Below are 20,645 nucleotides of genomic sequence, written 5' to 3'. Positions count from 1 at the left end.
GGCAGGAACGGGGTACTGATTGAGGATGATCAGCCATGATCACATTTAATGGCGGTGCTGGCTCAAAGGGCCGAATGGCCTCCTCCTGCACATATTGTCTATTGTCTATTATCATTCAGCCTTCGTGCCCCTACCACAACATCCCAGGACCCGGGGACTGTGTGAGAGTCCAACAAGTTTCAGACGCAGCAGAGTGCATCTTTCACTCTGCTCTGATCATCTTTCGGCAGCATTTGGTATTTGTCCCAGCGTACATCCTTGAAAATGGGTGATTTGAAACATAAACCTGTGTTACACAGTTTTTTATAGATGAACTCTGATAAAGAACTCTGCAGTTTTCTCCAGACCAATTGGTAAATACACCTTTCAGGAGTAGATGGTTAATATTCCCTTCCCCAGTTTTAATCTCCAGATAAATGAGAAAATGGCTGGGATGACTTGTACAACAACAGAGAGACCTCCTTACATCTGATCATTTTCTACAATTGAAAAGGAATGCATTTGCCACCATTCCATTTTCTACTTTGCCTTAGTTCACGCACCATGCTCTGTTCCTGCTGTCCAGCTCTTTTGAACCATGTTCTCATCACCTTCCGGGAAATCAGACCCGCCCCTGCCAGTAAACAGAGCAAAGTGTCATGTAGATCATTTGCCAAGGAATATGGCCGTGCTTTTGCTGCACCTAAACCTGGGACAAGAGGCCAGTTTGAACTGTGCGCAAATACTCGGCAAACTGAAGGCCAGCAGTGGAACCAGTCAGCAATGCTGTTGATGTACAGGGAGTCTTTGACCTGAGTGCCTCCATTACCTTCACCCCTTCTGTGCTTGCACTCTTGCATGTGGGTTCCACAGAGAGCTTGATATTGTTCCTGCATGCCTCGGCGGTGGGAAAGGATGGACATTATCAACTCATCCAGAATAGATGGTGTGTCCAACTCTCCCACCTGCTGTCACATAAAACGACCGAGGGGGCGGTCAAGGAATTTGGGACCCTGGACATAGAAGGATTTGCCAATCGTTAATATGCCAGGTAGAGGGGGTGTTACTGAGACATCCCCTTTGTCAATGCTGTGTACACTGAGCCACCTCAATAAACCTTTGGGAAAAAGCGCAAACGCGCATCATCTTGGTCTGCCAAGCGGAAAGCAGATCAGAAGATGATCTTGAAGAACTCCAAAGCAAAGAGTGATGGTTGCTAGTTCTATACCTCTTGGAGCAGCTTCTCAACATGTACTCCATTGACCCATCGAAGGTGGCGAATTTCCTGTGGTTAGCACTTCCTTCTGACTATCTCACTTACTTTACCTTTTTGATGTTTGCCTTGATTATTTACCATCAATGCATTGGAGGGAGGGGGATGGGAACATGGAGTGGCTTCATGGTTCTCCATCCTGTGTTATCTCCTTTTAAGTTTAATGTTTTCAGAGGTTATTAATTTTTCCTTCAGCTTCCAAATCTTCCTTGGGTCTCAGGTGCTAATGTGTATATTGCCTGAGCGGGAGTACTTGGAACAAACAGTAGGTCTACCTGGGATCAGGTATCTTCACACATCCAGGAAAATGGTATGTATTCAAACATAGTCCTTAATTCAGTCTTGATTTTGGTGATGTTTTGATCAAGATGGATCACTTGAGGCAGTAACCAGCTTCTGTCCTTGTACCCACAGTGACCTGGCAAGTTTATCTTTTGGGTAGAGGTGAGTATAGGAATTCAGCTGTGGTGGTGCTTGGTTTTAGTTTAGAGATACAACGTGGAAACAGGCCCTTTTGGTCCACCGGGTCTGCGCCGACCAGCGATCCCCACACACTAACACTATCCTATACCCACTAGGGACAATTTTTTACATTTACAAAGCCAATTTACCTACATACCTGTACATCTTTGGAGTGTGGGAGGAAACTGAAGATCTCGGAGAAAACCCATGCAGGTCATGGGGAGAACGTACAAACTCCATATAGACAGCACCCGTAGTCGGGATCAAACCCAGGTCTCCGGCGCTGTAAGGCAACAACTCTACCGCTGCGCCACTGTGCCGCCCTAATTGAAATGCTGTTGAAGCTAATTATGATGAGGCCAAACTATGTATTGTTGTGGTTGGTCACTTGTAACGTTTATATAGCACCACAATTAAACACTCATTAGCCTTGGCCTCGAAATCCGAAATAGAACACAAAAAGCAGAAAATGTTCAGCTAGTCAGCTGGCACTAATGGAGAGAGAAGCTGAACTAACATTTTGGGTTGATAACCATTCACCAATTCCAATGAAAGGTTATTGATCAGAACATTTGTCTCCCACTCTCACTCCCCCTCCCTCTCTCTCTGTCGATGCTGATTGACTTTCTGAGTATTTAGAGCTATTTCTGTTTTGCCTCGGACTTGAATGTGAGTCCAGACCGTACAGTGACTACAATGGGCTACTTCATTTTCAAAAGATTAATAAATGGAGTAGAATAATTATAGTTATCTGCAAACTGTCCATTTGCTAACACGACAATGGAAGGGAACTCATTGATGAAGCAACGAAAGGTGATTAATTTGAGGCGTAAAGTATGTGAAATAAAAATGAGTCAGGATCTAAGACCTATACCATCTATTGGTCCTTATTCTTTCTTTGAATGACATTTATTATCAACATAGTTTTCTCATATTCTAATTGCAATCTCCACCTCTTTCCATTGTATATTTTATTATGCAATGTTACTTGGACCAAGAAGCAAAGACAATACCTCTGGTTAATCCTACCTCAAAAAAGAACTGGAATCAGTCTGTGGCCTAGTCTTTTATGATTTAGAATATTGAGGGAAGATCAGATGTTTGGCTCATGATGCCATTGAGTGTAAGACCTATCCTAGGAGCACTGTTCTATTGATTTTTGCCCACTCTTCCTGAAAAAAATAGGCATATCCTAAGGTACATGGTGGATAAACTACATATGAAGAATAAAGACCATATCAAAGGTAAATAATTTTTATTTATATTCATGTACAGCAACTGAAGATCCAGAACATTAAAATTGATCTTCTAGTTTTCTTGCCAACTTGTAAAGTACATTGGATATAGTTATCCATAGTTATCGACGTATCGTGCTAGTTTTTACAAAATTAACAGTTCCATAATAGAAACATTGTAAACTTCTTTCAAAGTTGATTTCACTGTTGTAATAAAATGAGTCTTGCAGATTTTATAATATCACATATCAGGAGTATTAGTAGCAATGTAGTAAAAGTTTATAATATGATATAATCGAAACTCAAATGACATCAAACGTTGAATTCTAAGTGGCAGAGTAAGAGAGTTTCCCGAATGAGCTCTTGCACATTGATCCATGGTGAACTTTGCAGTTTCTAGCATTGAACCACTGTTTTTGTAACGATAAACACCAACAGGCTGTCTATATCTTGGATAAAATTTACAATCAAAAATGATAATGCATTAATACAGAATTCATTATTGTCAAAAGCATTCAGGAAATTTTGGATGCCAAGTTGTCCTCATTTTCCCAAACATTTGTGAGTGTAAGGAATAAGGTATATTTTTTAACCTGGATAGTGGAACAAATAAAATGGGGATTTAAATGTCTCTGCCTAAGTCTATGCATGAAGCTACACCACTGTGTTCATCAGTTCACAAGTTATAGGAGCAGAATTAGGCCATTCGGCCCATCGAGTCTACTCCGCCATTCAATCATGACTGATCTGTGCCTCCTAACCCCATTCTCCTGCCTTCTCCCCATAACCCTTGATACCCGTTCTAATCAAGAATTTGTCTATCTCTGCCTTAAAAATATCCACTGACCTGGCCTCCACAGCCCTCTGTGGCAATGGGTTCCACATTGTAGTGTTCTATTTTTATTTAAATTGTATCAGAAAAGTTTTTTTATCAAATATCTTAAGATTTTGCTAAATCTCTGCCACACAATTGAACTTTCAGACTCCTCTAAAAGTGCAATTCTTTTTGCTTAGCCTTTTTGTAGATGGGTCTTCAGGATGGAATGACATCATCTTATTATGGATTCTGCCAAATTAATGGAAGGCTTTGTATTCTAACAAACCTCTGCATGCTTACTAAGTTGAGAAAACCTAGAAAGTTATGATAATTCTTGCAACATCTTAAAGATCTTATACACTGGTTGCTGATTTCATTTCATGAAGGTGCCACATTTGACTTTTTAAACTGTGCTCCATTAACCAATCTCATAGAAACATAGAAAATAGGTGCAGGAGTGGGCCATTTGGGCCTTCAAGCCAGCACCGCCATTCAATATGATCATGGCTGATCATTCAGAATCAGTACCCCGTTCCTGCTTTCTCCCCATATCCCCTGATTCCATTAGCCCTAAGAGCTATCTCCAACTCTCTCTTGAATACATCAAGTGAATTGGCCTCCACTGCCTTCTGTGGGGATAAATGGGTCCCTTTCGGAATGGCAGGCAGTGACCAGTGGGGTACCGCAAGGTTCGGTGCTGGGACCCCAGCTATTTACGATATACATTAATGACTTAGACGAAGGGATTAAAAGTACCATTAGCAAATTTGCAGATGATACTAAGTTGGGGGGTAGTGTGAATTGTGAGGAAGATGCAATAAGGCTGCAGGGTGACTTGGACAGGTTGTGTGAGTGGGCGGATACATGGCAGATGCAGTTTAATGTAGGTAAGTGTGAGGTTATTCACTTTGGAAGTAAGAATAGAAAGGCAGATTATTATCTGAATGGTGTCAAGTTAGGAGGAGGGGGAGTTCAACGAGATCTGGGTGTCCTAGTGCATCAGTCAATGAAAGGAAGCATGCAGGTTCAGCAGGCAGTGAAGAAAGCCAATGGAATGTTGGCCTTCGTAACAAGAGGAGTTGAGTATAGGAGCAAAGAGGTCCTTCAACAGTTGTACCGGGCCCTGGTGAGACCGCACCTGGAGTACTGTGTGCAGTTTTGGTCTCCAAATTTGAGGAAGGATATTCTTGCTATGGAGGGCGTGCAGCGTAGGTTCACTAGGTTAATTCCCGGAATGGCGGGACTGTCGTATGTTGAAAGGCTGGAGCGATTGGGCTTGTATACACTGGAATTTAGAAGGATGAGGGGGGATCTTATTGAAACATATAAGATAATTAGGGGATTGGACACATTAGAGGCAGATAACATGTTCCCAATGTTGGGGGAGTCCAGAACAAGGGGCCACAGTTTGAGAATAAGGGGTAGGCCATTTAGAACGGAGATGAGGAAGAACTTTTTCAGTCAGAGGGTGGTGAAGGTGTGGAATTCTCTGCCTCAGAAGGCAGTGGAGGCCAGTTCGTTGGATGCTTTCAAGAGAGAGCTGGATAGAGCTCTTAAGGATAGCGGAGTGAGGGGGTATGGGGAGAAGGCAGGAACGGGGTACTGATTGAGAGTGATCAGCCATGATCGCATTGAATGGCGGTGCTGGCTCAAAGGGCTGAATGGCCTACTCCTGCACCTATTGTCTATTGTCTATTGTGGCAGAGAATTCCACAGATTCACAACTCTCTGGGTACAAAGCTTTTTCCTCATCTCAGTCCTAAATAACCTACCCCTTATTTTTAAACTGTGACCCCTGGTTCTGGACTCCTCCAACATTGGGAACATTTCTCAGCCTGATTACCTTTAACCATTGCCCAGGTAAGGGAAAAAACTGGCAGAGTTGTCACCAATCACTGCGCAGATGATTACGCAATGAATGTGCAGGTAGTCATGTCTGTCAACATTTGCTGTCGGAAAATAGATGAATGATGGATTGAATGGCCGGGCTGCTGTGTGAGGAAAGCTTGATTGACCATGTTTGTATCTACTGGACTTAAAAAACAGAAGCGGTGACTCCATTGAAACATATAAAACCTGAGCAGTCTTGATAAAGTTGAAGGTACCAATGGTTTTGTTGTGGAGAAAATCTAGAACCAGGATCACTGTTTAAAAATAAGAGGACATCCTTTTTAGACATATGCACATTTCAGATGAGGGATTTTTTCCTCTCAATTGTTATAAATCTGTGGAACATTATCTTCAAAGGGTCTTTGAAAAAGTTTAAGTCAGCGGTAGATATTACAGATTACAGATGGTAAAATCTGGAGTAAGAAACAAACAGCTGGAACAAACCACAAAGTGCTGGAGGAATTCAGTGGGTCAGGCCACATCTGTGTGCGGGGGAAAGGAACTGGCTGTGTTTTGGGTCAAGACTCTGCATCTGGACTGGGGTAGAAAAACCCTTGACAAGAAGGGGAGTGAAAGGTTGGTGGGCATAGGCAGCTATGTAAAGGTCATAATCAGATCAGCCACCATCTGAATGAAAGGTGGGGCAGGCTTTAGGGGGCTTGCTTTAGGGTTAGGGAAGGGTAACCCTGACCCTCATGCAACTGAACCATGCTACCAACAATGAAAGAGCCGTTTTGAACTGCTATCTACCTCATTGAACACCCTCAGACTATCTTTAATCAGACTTTATTGGACTTTATCTTGTACTAAACGTTATTCCCTTTATCATGTATCTACACCCTATGGACGGCTCGATTGTAATCATGTGTAGTCTTTCCGCTGACGATAACACGGAACAAAAAGCTTTTCCCTGTACCTCGGTACACGTGACGATAAACTAAACTAAAACTAACTAAAGAGGCATAAGCCTGCTCCTAATTTGTATGACATGAGATGTAAGTGGAAATCAGTGATGGCACATTACTGAAACTAGAAACTAGCGTGCAGCAGAAGGTATCTTGCTCTACGCTTGCTAAATACTGAGAAATAAATGAAATAGGCTCAAAAGTAAATTGTATGATCATTAAATATATCAATAACAGAGAATTTTAATTCAACAGAGAAGCAACCGTGCTGACAAAGAGAAGGCAAAGGAACGAAGGGAGTGCATTTAAAGTGGTGTCACATCGCCGCAATCTACATGGAGTTCAAAATACTCTTGGTATGTCATGTTTTCTGTTTGCCAAGGTGTTTAAATATTTGCCACATCATAATGCGCAACAATAAAACAAGTGTTTTATAATAAGGCAAGGGGATCACTTCCTTTTCTTCCAAGTGATCTTTTGCCCTGAGGTCAAATCTCCCCTTCCATTCATTCACTTAATACTTAAAGCTATTATCGAAAATATTTTAATGTGCACTGGTTGCATTTTGACCTTTCTGAATCAGGATGAAGAAGTGGCTCTGATAGATATGAACAAAATATGATTTCCCCAGAATTACAGGAACCTGCAATTAAATTGGTATCACCAACTAGAGAGCAGTCCTGAGCTACCATCTACATCATTGGAGACCCTTAGACTTTACTGGGCATTATCTTGCACTAAACTTTATTCCCATTATTGTGTATCTGTACACTGTGGGCGGCTTGATTGTAATTATCTATAGCCTTTCTGTTGACTGGATATCACGTAACAATTAGCTGTGCCTCGGTACACCTGACAATAAACTAACTGAACTAAATTAGAGATGATTTGTTGTAAATAAATCTGATTAAATGACTTTTAATACTAAAGGTATCTGACGAAGGGTCTCGACCCGAAACGTCACCCATCCCTTCTCTCCAGAGATGCTGCCTGTCCCGCAGAGTTACTCCAGCATTTTGTGTCTACCTTCCTATCTGAAGACTAGTTAAGTCTGTTGATGACATAAAATAAGAAGGCAATGGATACATGGAATGATGCAAATAATCTATAAAGCCAGTTTGATTAAGTGTGCAAATGGCCGACATACATTTACATCAATGTTAAGTGCAGTGCTGAACATATTGAAAACGGAGTCTGGTATTCATCATCGAGAATTGAGCCATAACAGAAAGTTCTTGATCATAATTTGCCAAATTCCACTAAAATATGTGCATATTTAACGGCCCTATTTGGGAGCAGAAAAGACCATTTGATAATGTCTTGTATAACTGAATTGTATAATTGAAGTAGTAAACTTAAATTATAGTGTATCATTTATGATGTATCAGACCACTTTCTGTATCGAATACACTATTTCTAAAATTGATGTATACATCTGAGGGACCAAGTTATCTCTGCCCTGGTATCCTTTCAAAAATTACAAGTCAGAGTTTGAAAGGGGATTGAGGGGTAAGTATTTTACAGGGGGATGTTGGAACATGCTGCCAGCGAAGGTGTACAGTTTGGTGTATTGTCATGTGTACCGAGGTACAGTGCAAAGATTCCCGGTGTAAAATTGTAAATTTCCCCGGTGTGGGACAAATACAGGAATATATTATTCCAATGTTTGGTGATGGAATCAAGGTGATGGGATCAGATCCAATTACTACATTTAAGATGCAACCCGACAGGTAAGGCACATTAGGATGTGCTCCTAATGCAGTCAATTTACACAGAGACTTGGAAGCTGAAAGATGGCGATTCTCTGCAATCTGTTGCAGAAGAGGATCTCGTGAATGATATGATTTCACTGGAAGGTGTGAGGAACAAGCTACTCGCCGTATCTCAGTACATGTGACAGTAATAAACTACTAGATGTCCTGGGCAAAAGGGTTGGTGTGGATGTGGTGTGTCAACTGGCTCAATTCTGAGCTGTTCAACTCTATGATTCAATGACTGAGTGCTGATGCCAACTTTCCAATGGGTCCTGTTGCTGGACACCTCGTGGAATTCAACAATGGAGTGGGAAACTCCATGGGGAATCTGGTCTCAATCCTTGTGCAGGTTAGATGTGGGACAGGCCGTGCGAGTCTGCTCATTTGATTGGGTATTGTTTGGCGAGAAGAAAGGTAGGTTACATTCTTGATATTATTTGTTTCTTTTCATGTCTTTAGTTTAGTATTGTTAAATATGATTTTGAAATGTTCAATGGTTTTATTTGTTTACTTCATATGTAATAGTTTTTAAATGTTTCTGAATATAAGGGACATTCAAAGGCATTGGGAGGCCTTGTCAGGTTTGTAAAATGGTAAAATTGAAAAGATGGTATTCCCATCTGTCATGCCTGTAAAGAAGTTACAATGACAGTTCTATCTTTAAGAAGTTGCATTAGCTTGTTCTTAGCTAAAGGATCATCTGGACAAGCAAGATGGGCCTTTGAGATCCAGAGACGATGAGTTCAGGTGTTTGTGGAGCTTGAGTGGGTAGCAGAGGGCCCCGCCCGGCACAATCTACACCACATGTCAGTAAAAATGAAGGGTGAAGGATGAAGGGATTAAAAGTACCATTAGCAAATTTGCAGATGATACAAAGCTGGGTGGTAGTGTGAACTGTGAGGAAGATGCTATGAGGTTGCAGGGTGACTTGGACAGGTTGTGTGAGTGGGCGGATGCATGGCAGATGCAGTTTAATGTGGATAAGTGTGAGGTTATCCACTTTGGTGGTAAGAATAGGAAGGCAGATTATTATCTGAATGGTGTCAAGTTAAGAAAAGGGGATGTACAACGAGGCAAAGCAGCGCCTTTACCACCTTAGACAACTGAGGAAATTCAGAGTGTCTCTGAGGATCCTTCATTGCTTCTACTCTGGGGCTGTAGAGAGCATCCTGTCCGGCAACATTACAGTCTGGTTTGGGAACAGCTCTGCCCAGGACAGGATGGCCCTGCAGAGAGTAGTGCGTTCGGCAGAACGCACCATGGGAACTACACTCGTCCCCCTGCAGGACCTATACATCAGGAGGTGCAGATCCAGAGCAAGCAAGATCATGAGGGACCCCTGCCACCCCAGTAACGGACTGTTCCAGATGCTACGGTCAGGCAAACGCCTCCGCTGTCACGCTGTAAAAACGGAGAGGATGAGACGGAGTTTCTTCCCACAGGCCATCAGGACTGTCAACTTTTATAACCCCAGAGACTAATTTTTTGTCTACACTATAGTAACTTATTAACTTTCTTTATATGCTGTAACTGTAATTCTTTTTTGTGCACAATCCGCAGGCATTGCCACTTTCATTTCACTGCACATCGTGTATGTGTATGTGACAAATAAATTTGACTTGACTTGACTTGATCTGGGTGTTTTAGTGCATCAGTCACTGAAAGGCAGCATGCAGGTACAGCAGGCAGTGAAGAAAGCCAATGGAATGTTGGCCTTCATAACAAGAGGAGTTGAGTATAGGAGCAAAGAGGTCCTTCTGCAGTTGTACAGGGCCCTAGTGAGATCGTACCTGGAGTACTGTGTGGTGCAGATTTGGTCTCCAAATATGAGGAAGGATATTCTTGCTATTGAGGGCGCGCAGCGTAGGTTTACTAGGTTGATTCCCAAAATGGCGGGACTGTCATATGTTGAAAGACTGGAGCGACTAGGCTAGTATACATTGGAATTTAGAAGGATGAGAGGAGATCTTATCGAAGCATATAAGATTATTAAGGGGTTGGACACGTTAGAGGCAGGAAACATGTTCCCAATGTTGGGGGAGTCCAGAACAAGGGGCCACAGTTTAAGAATAAGGGGTAGGCCATTTAGAACGGAGATGAGGAAAAACTTTTTCATTCAGAGTTGTAAATCTGTGGAATTCTCTGCCTCAGAAGGCAGTGGAGGCCAATTCTCTGAATGCATTCAAGAGAGAGCTAGATAGAGCTCTTAAGGATAGCGGAGTCAGGGGGTATGGGGAGAAGGCAGGTACGGGGTACTGATTGAGAATGATCAGCCATGATCACATTGAATGGCGGTGCTGGCTCAAAGGGCCGAATGGCCTCCTCCTGCACCTATTGTCTATTATCTATAATGGCCACTGACCCAGAGGTTGTAGGTATACGTTTACTGATTTTTGCATCAGCGCTTTCTTTTTTTCTTTTTCTTTGGGTTTGTTTTTAATGCACATCTGATGAAGGCTAACATAGTATATCTAGAGAATTAAGATGTACAAAGAGTATGGAGATGGAAACTAATGCAAGCATTATTAAATCCGTTTAAGTCAAGTCAAGTCAAATTTATTTGTCACATACACATACTCGATGTGCAGTGAAATGAAAGTGGCAATGCCTGCGGGTTGTGCACAAAAAGAATTACAGTTACAGCATATAAATAAAGTTAATAAGTTACTAAACATAGCACAAAAAGTGTCGACAAAAATTTAGTCTCTGGGGTTATCAAAGTTGACAGTCCTGATGGCCTGTGGGAAGAAGCTCCGTCTCATCCTCTCCGTTTTCACAGCGTGACAGCGGAGGCGTTTGCCTGACCGTAGCATCTGGAACAGTCCGTTACTGGGGTGGCAGGGGTCCCTCATGATCTTGCTTGCTCTGGATCTGCACCTCCTGATGTATAGGTCCTGCAGGGGGACGAGTGTAGTTCCCATGGTGCGTTCTGCCGAACGCACTACTCTCTGCAGGGCCATCCTGTCCTGGGCAGAGCTGTTCCCAAACCAGACTGTAATGTTGCCGGACAGGATGCTCTCTACAGCCCCAGAGTAGAAGCAATGAAGGATCCTCAGCGACACTCTGAATTTCCTCAGTTGTCTAAGGTGGTAAAGGCGCTGCTTAGCCTTACCCACCAGTGCGGCAATGTGCGTTGCCCATGTCAGATCCTCTGCGATGCGGACTCCCAAGTATTTGAAACTGCTCACCCTATCCACAATAGACCCATTTATCTCCAGTGGCGTGTACGTCCTTGGATGTTTAGCCCTTCTGAAGTCCACAATCAGCTCCTTTGTTTTAGAGACATTCAAGAGGAGGCTATTGTCCTGACACCAGAGTGCCAGATCAGCCACCTCCTCCCGGTAGGCCTTCTCATCGTTGTTGGAGATCCGGCCCACCACCACAGTGTCATCAGCAAACTTGATGATGGAGTTTGAGCTGAACCTGGCCCTACAGTCATGTGTGTACAGGGAGTACAGTAGGGGGCTAAGGACGCAGCCCTGGGGGGATCCTATGTTCAGGGTGAGGGAGCTAGATGTGTGTTCCCCCATCCTGACCACTTGGGGCCTGGCAGTGAGAAAGTCCAGGACCCAGGCACACAGAGGGGTGCTAAGCCCCAGTTCCAGCAGCTTCTCAACCAGTCTGCTGGGGACTATTGTGTTGAATGCTGAACTAAAGTCAATGAACAGCATCCTCACATAGCCCCCCTGGCTGTCCAGATGAGAGAGAGCGGTGTGTAGAACCTGGGAGACCGCATCATCCGTGGACCTGTTCGGACGGTATGCGAACTGTAGTGGGTCCATGTTGCGAGGAAGGAGGGCGCAGATGTGCTTCTTGACTAGCCTCTCAAAGCATTTCATGACAACCGAGGTGAGGGCCACCGGTCGGTAGTCATTTAAACACGCTGGAGAGGCATTCTTTGGCACCGGTACAATGATGGATCTTTTGAAGCATGCAGGGACCACGGACTTTGCCAAGGAGAGGTTGAATATTGTGGTGAGCACTGGAGCAAGCTGTTGCATCTGTATTGTTTTGGGATCTTAGCCAAAATGAAGTAAACGCTGAAGATGTAGGATAGAAATGAAATAAGGGAAAGGAAAATAAAAAAAGAATAGAGGCTAATTCATCAACAGTAGCAGTCGTTCTGTAGCAATCTGTGAATTTGTAGCTAGCTGTTAGGAATGTGAAATAGTTTCAAGAAGAGGGCGGCAACACTACAAAGAAAGTTGCGATGCTATTTTAAAATGATGTGAAAATTTAGAAACACATAAACTAATTCTAAATGAGTATAGATGTTGGGAGGTCATGTTGCAGTTGTATAAGATGTTGGTGAGGCCGCATTTAGAGTAATGTGTCCAGTTCTGGGCACCATGTTATAGGAAAAATGTCAAGCTGGAAAGGGTGCAGAGAAGAGTTACAAGATTTACAAGGATGTTGCCTGGGCTAGAGGGTGTGAGCGAGAGGAAGAGGTTGAGTAGACTGGGTCTCTGTTCCTTGGCATGCAGGAGAGTTGAGGGGTGATCTTATTGAGGTGTATAAAATCATGAGAAGAATAGATCGGGTACATACAGAGTCTCTGTCCAGAGTAGGTGAATCAAGGACCAGAGGTTTAAGGGGGAAGGAGAAAAGATTTAATAGGAATCTGAGGGGTAACTTTTACACACAAAGGGTGGTGGGTGTATGGTTGAGGCAGGGACTATCCCAACATTTAAGAAACAGTTAGGTAGGTACATGGATAGGACAGGTTTGGATGGATATGGACCAAACATGGGTAGGTGGGATTAGTGTAGCTGGGACACGTTGGCCGGTGTGGGCAAGTTGGGCCGAAGGGCCTGTTTCCACACAATATCACACTATGACTATGAGAAGATATCAGTGAGCTACTGCTATATTAATATTAGAGCTAAATGCTGGTGGTGAAAAATCCTCTTTTTTGATAATTTATCAGCAGTGTAATTCACAAGAGCAAATAATAAGATAACAATAAGTGTTGAATGAACATTGTATTCTTAATTTTTTTAAACATTTTTCTTCTGTGCATTTTTTTACAAGGCAAATAAGTGCCAGGAAATGCAATTATCTTTAAAAACCCTTCATCAAAAACGTTATCTTTATGTAGGTCCGTATTTTAATCCTCGTTCGAGGCAGCGGATTCCACGTGACCTAGCAATGTGCGTGACGCCAAGTGGACAGTTCTATTGCTCCATGTGTAACATTGGAGCCAGTGAGGAGCAGGAATTTCGGTTGCACCTTGAAAGCAAACTGCACAAGTGCAAAGTATCAGAGCAGCGATACCGCAGTGAGATGGAGAATCTTGGATATGTATGAAGATTTGAAAACACACGCATCTTGAAACTTTAGGAGAATGCTTTTAATTGTCCCAATATCTATCCAGAATGTTGAAACTGCAAGGAATGATTGAGGCCATTTTAATTGTACAAAATTCTCTTGTTTAAAGTCAAAGTGTATTTTATGTTTGCTTAATATTTTATTTAATGTTACTAGGTGTAAAGTATTAACTGATTGCTTTATATTTAATTTCTGCCCCTTAAAGGGAGTATGTGATTGGTCATAAGATGCTTTTACAAATGATTTGGAAATGTTTGAGTCATTTAATATTTGTTTCTCTTCTACAATTTTTCCAACAAATTGTTTCTTTGTTACAATTTTAATGTCATTCTAATTTAGTCTCTTAATATATTTATTTATTTTTTTGTTTAGTAATATATAATGGTCTTCTGAATTCAGTCCTGAAGGTGATATTCTAGTAAATGTTCAACGTTGATCATTCCTTTACTGTTGACTATCTTTACAAAGAGAATCTCACCATCAGGCTCTCTGTTGGATGATTATAACACTGAATAAACCATAAGATTAATATTCATTCCAGATACTGGAGTTAATGAGTTTAATGATGTGATATTATGAATTAGCCAAAGTTGAAGCTTTGTTGGTCTGCACTGGACCACCGTGCATAGACACACAGATAATATTTGTAATCGGGCTCATTATTTTAGCCACCACTGGCATTGCCAGCATGTACTGTTTAAACAATCAACAACAGAAGAAAATACAGATGGTGTTGATGTTATTAACCTTGTGACTTGAAACGATATTTTAAAGAAATATCTTAACGATATTCCCCCATTAACCACTGTTTCATGATGCAAAATCTCAACGGAAATAATCTACCATTGAGTCGTTTTAAAGCTCAAAATTGTCAAATCAAATGCTGGCCTTTTGCAAAATGATCAGAACCAGTCTCGGAATTTGATGGATAAAATCCTTTTCAAGGTTTGAGATAAATGACATTGTGAAATACTCATCAGAGCTGCGATTAGTTACGTAACTATAAATAGTAGAAATTGGTACCCTGGATCGGCAATGAGTTAAGGGGAATATCAGCAGAGGATATTCTGCATAGGTTCCATTTTAATGTTAGAAAAGGGTTACTTTCATGACTTCCATACTAGTTCTGTATTCTATACACTTGTATCCCTTTTCATTGGCTGCCAAGACTATCTTTAAGAACCATTGGACAAGGATCTTTTTATTAAATGCAAGCGTTTAAAGAATATTCTTCATCAAATTATAGTTTATTTTTTATAATTTTTTTATGGAGGTAAAATTGTACTGAACTTTTCTATCATTATGCTCCTTGTTATATTTTTCTCTGTGCCGGACTTAATGTGAAAGATGACAATCTGTTTTGTGTTTATGATATAAAAGCTATTCAAATTGAGTCTTTCAGGTTTACATGATAGATGTTGATATTAAACAAGTGCATTTATAAAAGTATATGGCCCAGACTATGACCACTGCATGATTGTACCTGCTTGGTTGTAGTCAATGGTACAATCTGTTGGATGACATCTCTATTTCAGACGTAACACGCTTTTATTTTTAATGTTTCATCTCGCAATCCAACAAAAGAATCATCACAGAATTCCACATAATGTGCATAAAAATTTATCGGAGCTGGCATTTTGCTGATTTGTTGAAATTAATCAAATATAACTTTTACGTCAGAGTGTAAACATGATCAATCACGCAAATAAGGAACTGGATTAATTACCGAATTCAGCTACAAGAATGCATTACCTGAAAATACCTTTGTCTTATAGTTTTAATTTTGCACAATTTTATGCATGTTCTTTCTGTAAACCTGTGGAATAAAATAATTTTAATTTTAATTTTGTTCAGCCTGTTTTCTTTATGGTTCTATTTGGTGCAAATGGTAAAAGCAAAATGTGAATCATTTGGCTTTGTTTTTCCTCAAAAATAATGTGCTATACTTCCTTCTAATAAATAAACCCAGAGCATATCCATTCCATTTTCCTTATAGTTTTATGTACCTCAGTTACCTCTGCCTTCGGTCACTACTGGTTCAAAGACTCCCCCCCCCCCTAGCTTATCCAATATTTCCTCAGAGCTGCAGTTCCCCAATTCTGGCAGCATCCTCACAAAAGATAGACACAAAATGCTGGAGTAACTCAGCGGCATCTCTGGAAACGAGGATTTGGTGACGTTTTGGGTGGTGACCTGCAGCCACAGCATCCTCACACATCTCTTCTGCATTCTCGAAGAGATGGGCCACAGGTCTCCTCAAACACTTCCTGTATAAACTTGACTCTTTCAATTTCGTTTTGGAACACTTATTTTCAATAAATGTACAAATCATGAACAGATGCAAGCTTCTATTTAAATTCAGCTGTTCTCTTATCCCTTCCTAAACTTCGCCAAAACCTAACTTCTATCTCATTTTCAGTTATCTTTCCATTGCCCTCCTGTTCATTGTCTCGTAAGATATATTGGAACATGTTACTTAAAGGAAGGCACGATGTAAACGTACTAGAGAAACCACTTTAAACAAAACATTTGGACAGGTGCATGGTTAGCTTAGGTTTGGAAGGATTTGGGCCAAATGCAAACCTAGAGAAACATGGTTTACAAAAACATATAACGTTTCACAGAGTGCTGGAGTAACTCAGCGGGTCAGGCAGCATCTCTGGAGAACATGGATAGGTGACGTTTTGGATCAGGACTCTTCCTGACCTGAAGGTGCTCAACCTGAAACATAACCTATCCTTGTTCTCCAGAGATGCTGCCTGACTCCACGTAAATGCACTAGCTTGGAATTATTGTCTAAATCTGACTGTACTCATTTTCCTCGCACATCTGAATCAGAGTTGTTTTCCTAACAACCGTTTGCAATTTCATACTCAGCTTATGTTCCTAAGAATCTACCACTTGATTGTGTTATAAGAACTATGCTATTGATAATGGCCTGACAACATAGGCGTACAACACAGGAGTAGACCCATCCCCTGTGCCGATCCTCAAGTTGATTAGATCATTGCTGATAAGTATCCTAACTCCTGCACATACTTTGATAACAAAAGGAGTGGCTCGGTGGCGCAGCGGTAGAGTTGCTGCCTCACAGCGCCAGAGATCCAGGTGCTATCCTTACTACTGGTGCTGCCGGTACGGAGTTTGCACGTTCTCCCCGTGACCGGGTGGGTTCTCGACGGGTGCTCGGATTTTCTCCCACATTCCACAGACGTGCGGGTTTGTAGGTTAATTGGCTTCTGTAAATTGTCCCTAGTGTGTAGGATAGAACTAGTGTGAATGGGTGATCGATGGTTGGCATGGACACAGTGGGCCGAAGGGCCTGTTTCCACGCTGTATCCTTAAACCAAACCTTTTTAATAGTCAAAATAACAAGTCTTTCAACTTCTGTTTTGGAAATGTTAATGTAGCAGAAGTAGCAGCAAGCAGTAGCAAGCAGCAGCAATCGGCAGCAGCAGCACCAAGCTGTGTTGCTTGGGAAGTATTGTGTGGGGATTGTGTGGGGATAGTAAGGAGTAAGACCTGTGTGATCTCCCAGACAAGTTTCGATCGCCTAGCTTGGGGTCGGAGAGGAATTTCCCGGATTTTTTTTTCCCAAATTGGCCTGGGTTTTTTATCCGGTTTTTCGCCTCTCCCAGGAGATCACTCAGTTCTTTTGGGTGGGCGGTTGGAGCAGCGGCCGGGCGGTAGGTTTAGTAACCGAGCACGGGGCTTTGTTTGGGGAGTATGAGTGCCAGGGCAGTTTTTTGTTCTGGGTGTCGGATGTGGGGAATCTGGGAGTCTGATAGTCTTCCAGACATCCACATCTGCGCCAGGTGTGACGAGATGGGGCTCCTAAGGGACCGTATTAGGAACCTGGAGCGGCAGATTGATGAACTCCGTCTGGTCAGGGAGAGTGAGGAGGTTATAGATAGGAGTTACAGAGAGGTGGTCACTCCAAGACCACGGGAGGTAGACAAGTGGGTCACTGTTAGGGGGGGCAAGGAGCAGAGGCAGGGACTAGGGAGTACCCCGGTGGCTGTACCCCTTGGAAATAAGTACTCCTGTTTAAGTACTGTTAGGGGGGACAGCCTACCTGGGGGCAGCGACGGTGCCCGGGCCTCTGGCAAGGAGTCCGGCCCTGTTGCTCAGAAGGGTAGGGAAAGGAAGAGGCGAGCGATAGTAATAGGGGACTCTATAGTGAGGGGGTCAGATAGGCGTTTCTGTGGACGCAGTCGGGAGACCCGGATGGTGGTTTGCCTCCCTGGTGCCGGTGTCCGGGATGTGTCTGAGCGTGTCCAGGATAGCCTGAAAGGGGAGGGAGAGGAGCCAGAGGTCGTGGTACATATAGGTACCAACAATATAGGTAGGATAAGGGAAGAGGTCCTGAAAGGAGAATTTAGGGGGCTAGGAAGAGAGTTTAAAAAAAAGGACTTCCAAAGCAATAATCTCAGGCTTACTGCCTGTGCCACGCGATAGTGAGAATAGGAATGGAGTGAGGTGGAGGATAAATACGTGGCTGAGGAACTGGTGCAGGGAGCAGGGTTTCAAGTTTCTGGATCATTGGGACCTCTTCTGGGGGAAGTATGACCTGTACAAAAAGGACGGGTTGCATCTGAACCTGAGGGGAACCAATATCCTGGCGGGGAGATTTGCTAAGGTAATTGCGGAGACTTTAAACTAGTACGGTTGGGGGGAGGGACTCAAACACAGATAGCTAATAGGCAGTGTGTGAGGCAGGAGGCAGAAAAGGGAAACACTCAGACCCAATATGTAGGAGAGAAAGAAGGGAAAAGAAATAAACTGAGAATAAGAAATGATGGGTCCCTTAAATGTGTATATTTTAATGCTAGGAGCATTGTAAGAAAGGTGGATGAGCTTAGAGCCTGGATTGACATCTGGAAGTATGATGTTGTGGCGATCAGTGAAACATGGTTGCAGGAGGGTTGCGATTGGCAATTAAATATTCCAGGATTTCATTGTTTCAGATGTGATAGAATCGGAGGGGCAAGAGGTGGGGGTGTTGCATTGCTTGTCAGGGAGGATATCACAGCAGTGCTTTGGCAGGACAGACTAGAAGGCTCGATTAGGGAGGCTGTTTGGGTGGAACTCAGAAATGAGAAAGGTTTAGCAACACTTATAGGGGTGTATTATAGACCGCCAAATAGGGAACGAGAATTGGAAGAGCAAATATGTAAGGAGATAGCAGATATTAGTAGTAAGCACAGAGTAGTGATTGTGGGTGATTTCAATTTTCCGTATATAGACTGGGAATCACATTCTGTTAAAGGGCTGGATGGTTTGGAGTTTGTAAAATGTGTGCAGGATAGTTTTTTGCAGCAATACGTAGAGGTGCCTACCAGAGAAGGGGCAGTGTTGGACCTCCTGTTAGGAAATGAGATGGGTCAGGTGACGGAGGTATGTGTTGAGGAGCACTTTGGGTCTAGTGATCACAATGCCATTAGTTTCAATATCATTATGGAGAAGGTCAAATCTGGACCAAGGGTTGAGATTTTGGATTGGAGAAAGGCTAATTTTGAGGAGATGAGAAAGGATTTAAAAGGAGTGAAATGGAAATTTTTGTTTTATGAAAAGGATATAATAGAGAAATGGAGGATATTTAAAGGTGAAATTTTGAGAGTACAGAGTCTTTATGTCCCTGTTCGGTGGAAAGGAAAGAATAATAATTTGAAAGAGCCGTGGTTTTCCAGGGAAATTGGACACTTGGTTCGGAAAAAGAGGGAGATATACAATAAATATAAGCGGCAGGAAGTAAATGAGGTTCTTGAGGAATATAAAGAATGTAAAAGGAATCTTAAGAAGGAAATTAGAAAAGCGAAAAAAAGATATGAGGCTGCTTTGGCAAATAATGTAAAAGTAAACCCCAAGGGCTTCTACAGATATGTCAATAGCAAAAGGATAGTGAGGGATAAAATTGATCCATTAGAGAGTCAGAGTGGACAGCTATGTGCTGAGCCGGAAGAAATGGGGGAGATATTAAACAATTTCTTTTCTTCGGTATTCACCGAGGAGAAGGATATTGAATTATGTGAGGTAAGCAAAACAAGTAGAGTAGTGATGGAAATTATGAGGATTAAAGAAGAGGAGGTACTGACACTTTTGAAAAATATAAAAGTGGATAAGTCTCCAGGTCCTGATAGGATATTCCCTAGGACATTGAGGGAAGTTAGTGCAGAAATAGCAGGGGCTATGACGGAAATATTTCAAACGTCATTAGAAACGGGGATGGTGCCGGAAGATTGGCGCATTGCGCATGTTGTGCCTTTGTTTAAAAAAGGTTCTAAAAGTAAACCTAGCAATTATAGACCTGTTAGTTTGACGTCTGTGGTGGGAAAATTAATGGAAAAGATACTTAGGGACAATATATATAATTATTTGGACAAACAAGGCCTGATTAGAAACAGTCAACATGGATTTGTGCCTGGAAGGTCATGTTTGACTAATCTTCTTGAATTTTTTGAAGAGGTTACCAGGGAAATTGATAAGGGCAAGGCTGTGGATGTTGTCTATATGGACTTCAGTAAGGCATTTGACAAGGTTCCACATGGAAGGTTGATTAAGAAGGTTAAATCGTTGGGTATTAATAGTGAGGTTGCAAGATGGATTCAACAATGGCTGAATGGGAGATACCAGAGGGTAATGGTTGACAATTGTATGTCAGGTTGGAGGCCAGTGTCTAGTGGAGTACCCCAAGGATCTGTGTTGGGTCCACTGTTGTTTGTCATTTACATTAATGATCTGGATGATGGTGTGGCAAATTGGATTAGTAAATATGCAGATGATACTAAGATAGGTGGTGTAGTTAATAATGAAGTAGAGTTTCAAAATCTACAGAGAGACTTGGGCCTTTTGGAAGGGTGGGCTGAAAGATGGCAGATGGAGTTTAATGCTGATAAGTGTGAGGTGCTGCATTTTGGTAGGACAAATCAAAATAGGACGTACAGGGTAAATGGTAGGGAATTGAGGAATGCAGTGGAACTGAGGGATCTGGGAATAACTGCA

At 42.2% G+C, this 20,645-nt stretch overlaps 1 protein-coding gene across 1 annotated transcript in view; it reads left to right on the top strand.

The window, feature by feature from the left end:
- LOC144599700 (zinc finger matrin-type protein 3-like) overlaps nt 1-15,461 on the top strand; it is a 35,900-nt gene extending 20,439 nt beyond the window's left edge. The window contains exons 5-6 of the mRNA XM_078410924.1: nt 6,817-6,917; nt 13,414-15,461. Coding sequence (XP_078267050.1) covers nt 6,817-6,917; nt 13,414-13,622 — 310 coding nt within the window. The 3' untranslated portion in view covers nt 13,623-15,461. The remainder of the gene's footprint in view (nt 1-6,816; nt 6,918-13,413) is intronic.
- Nucleotides 15,462-20,645: the final 5,184 nt, after the last annotated feature.

Source organism: Rhinoraja longicauda, chromosome 13, assembly GCF_053455715.1.
Source record: "Rhinoraja longicauda isolate Sanriku21f chromosome 13, sRhiLon1.1, whole genome shotgun sequence".
NCBI classification, from domain to species: Eukaryota; Metazoa; Chordata; class Chondrichthyes; order Rajiformes; family Arhynchobatidae; genus Rhinoraja; species Rhinoraja longicauda.
This window is presented reverse-complemented; position numbering and strand designations above follow the sequence as displayed.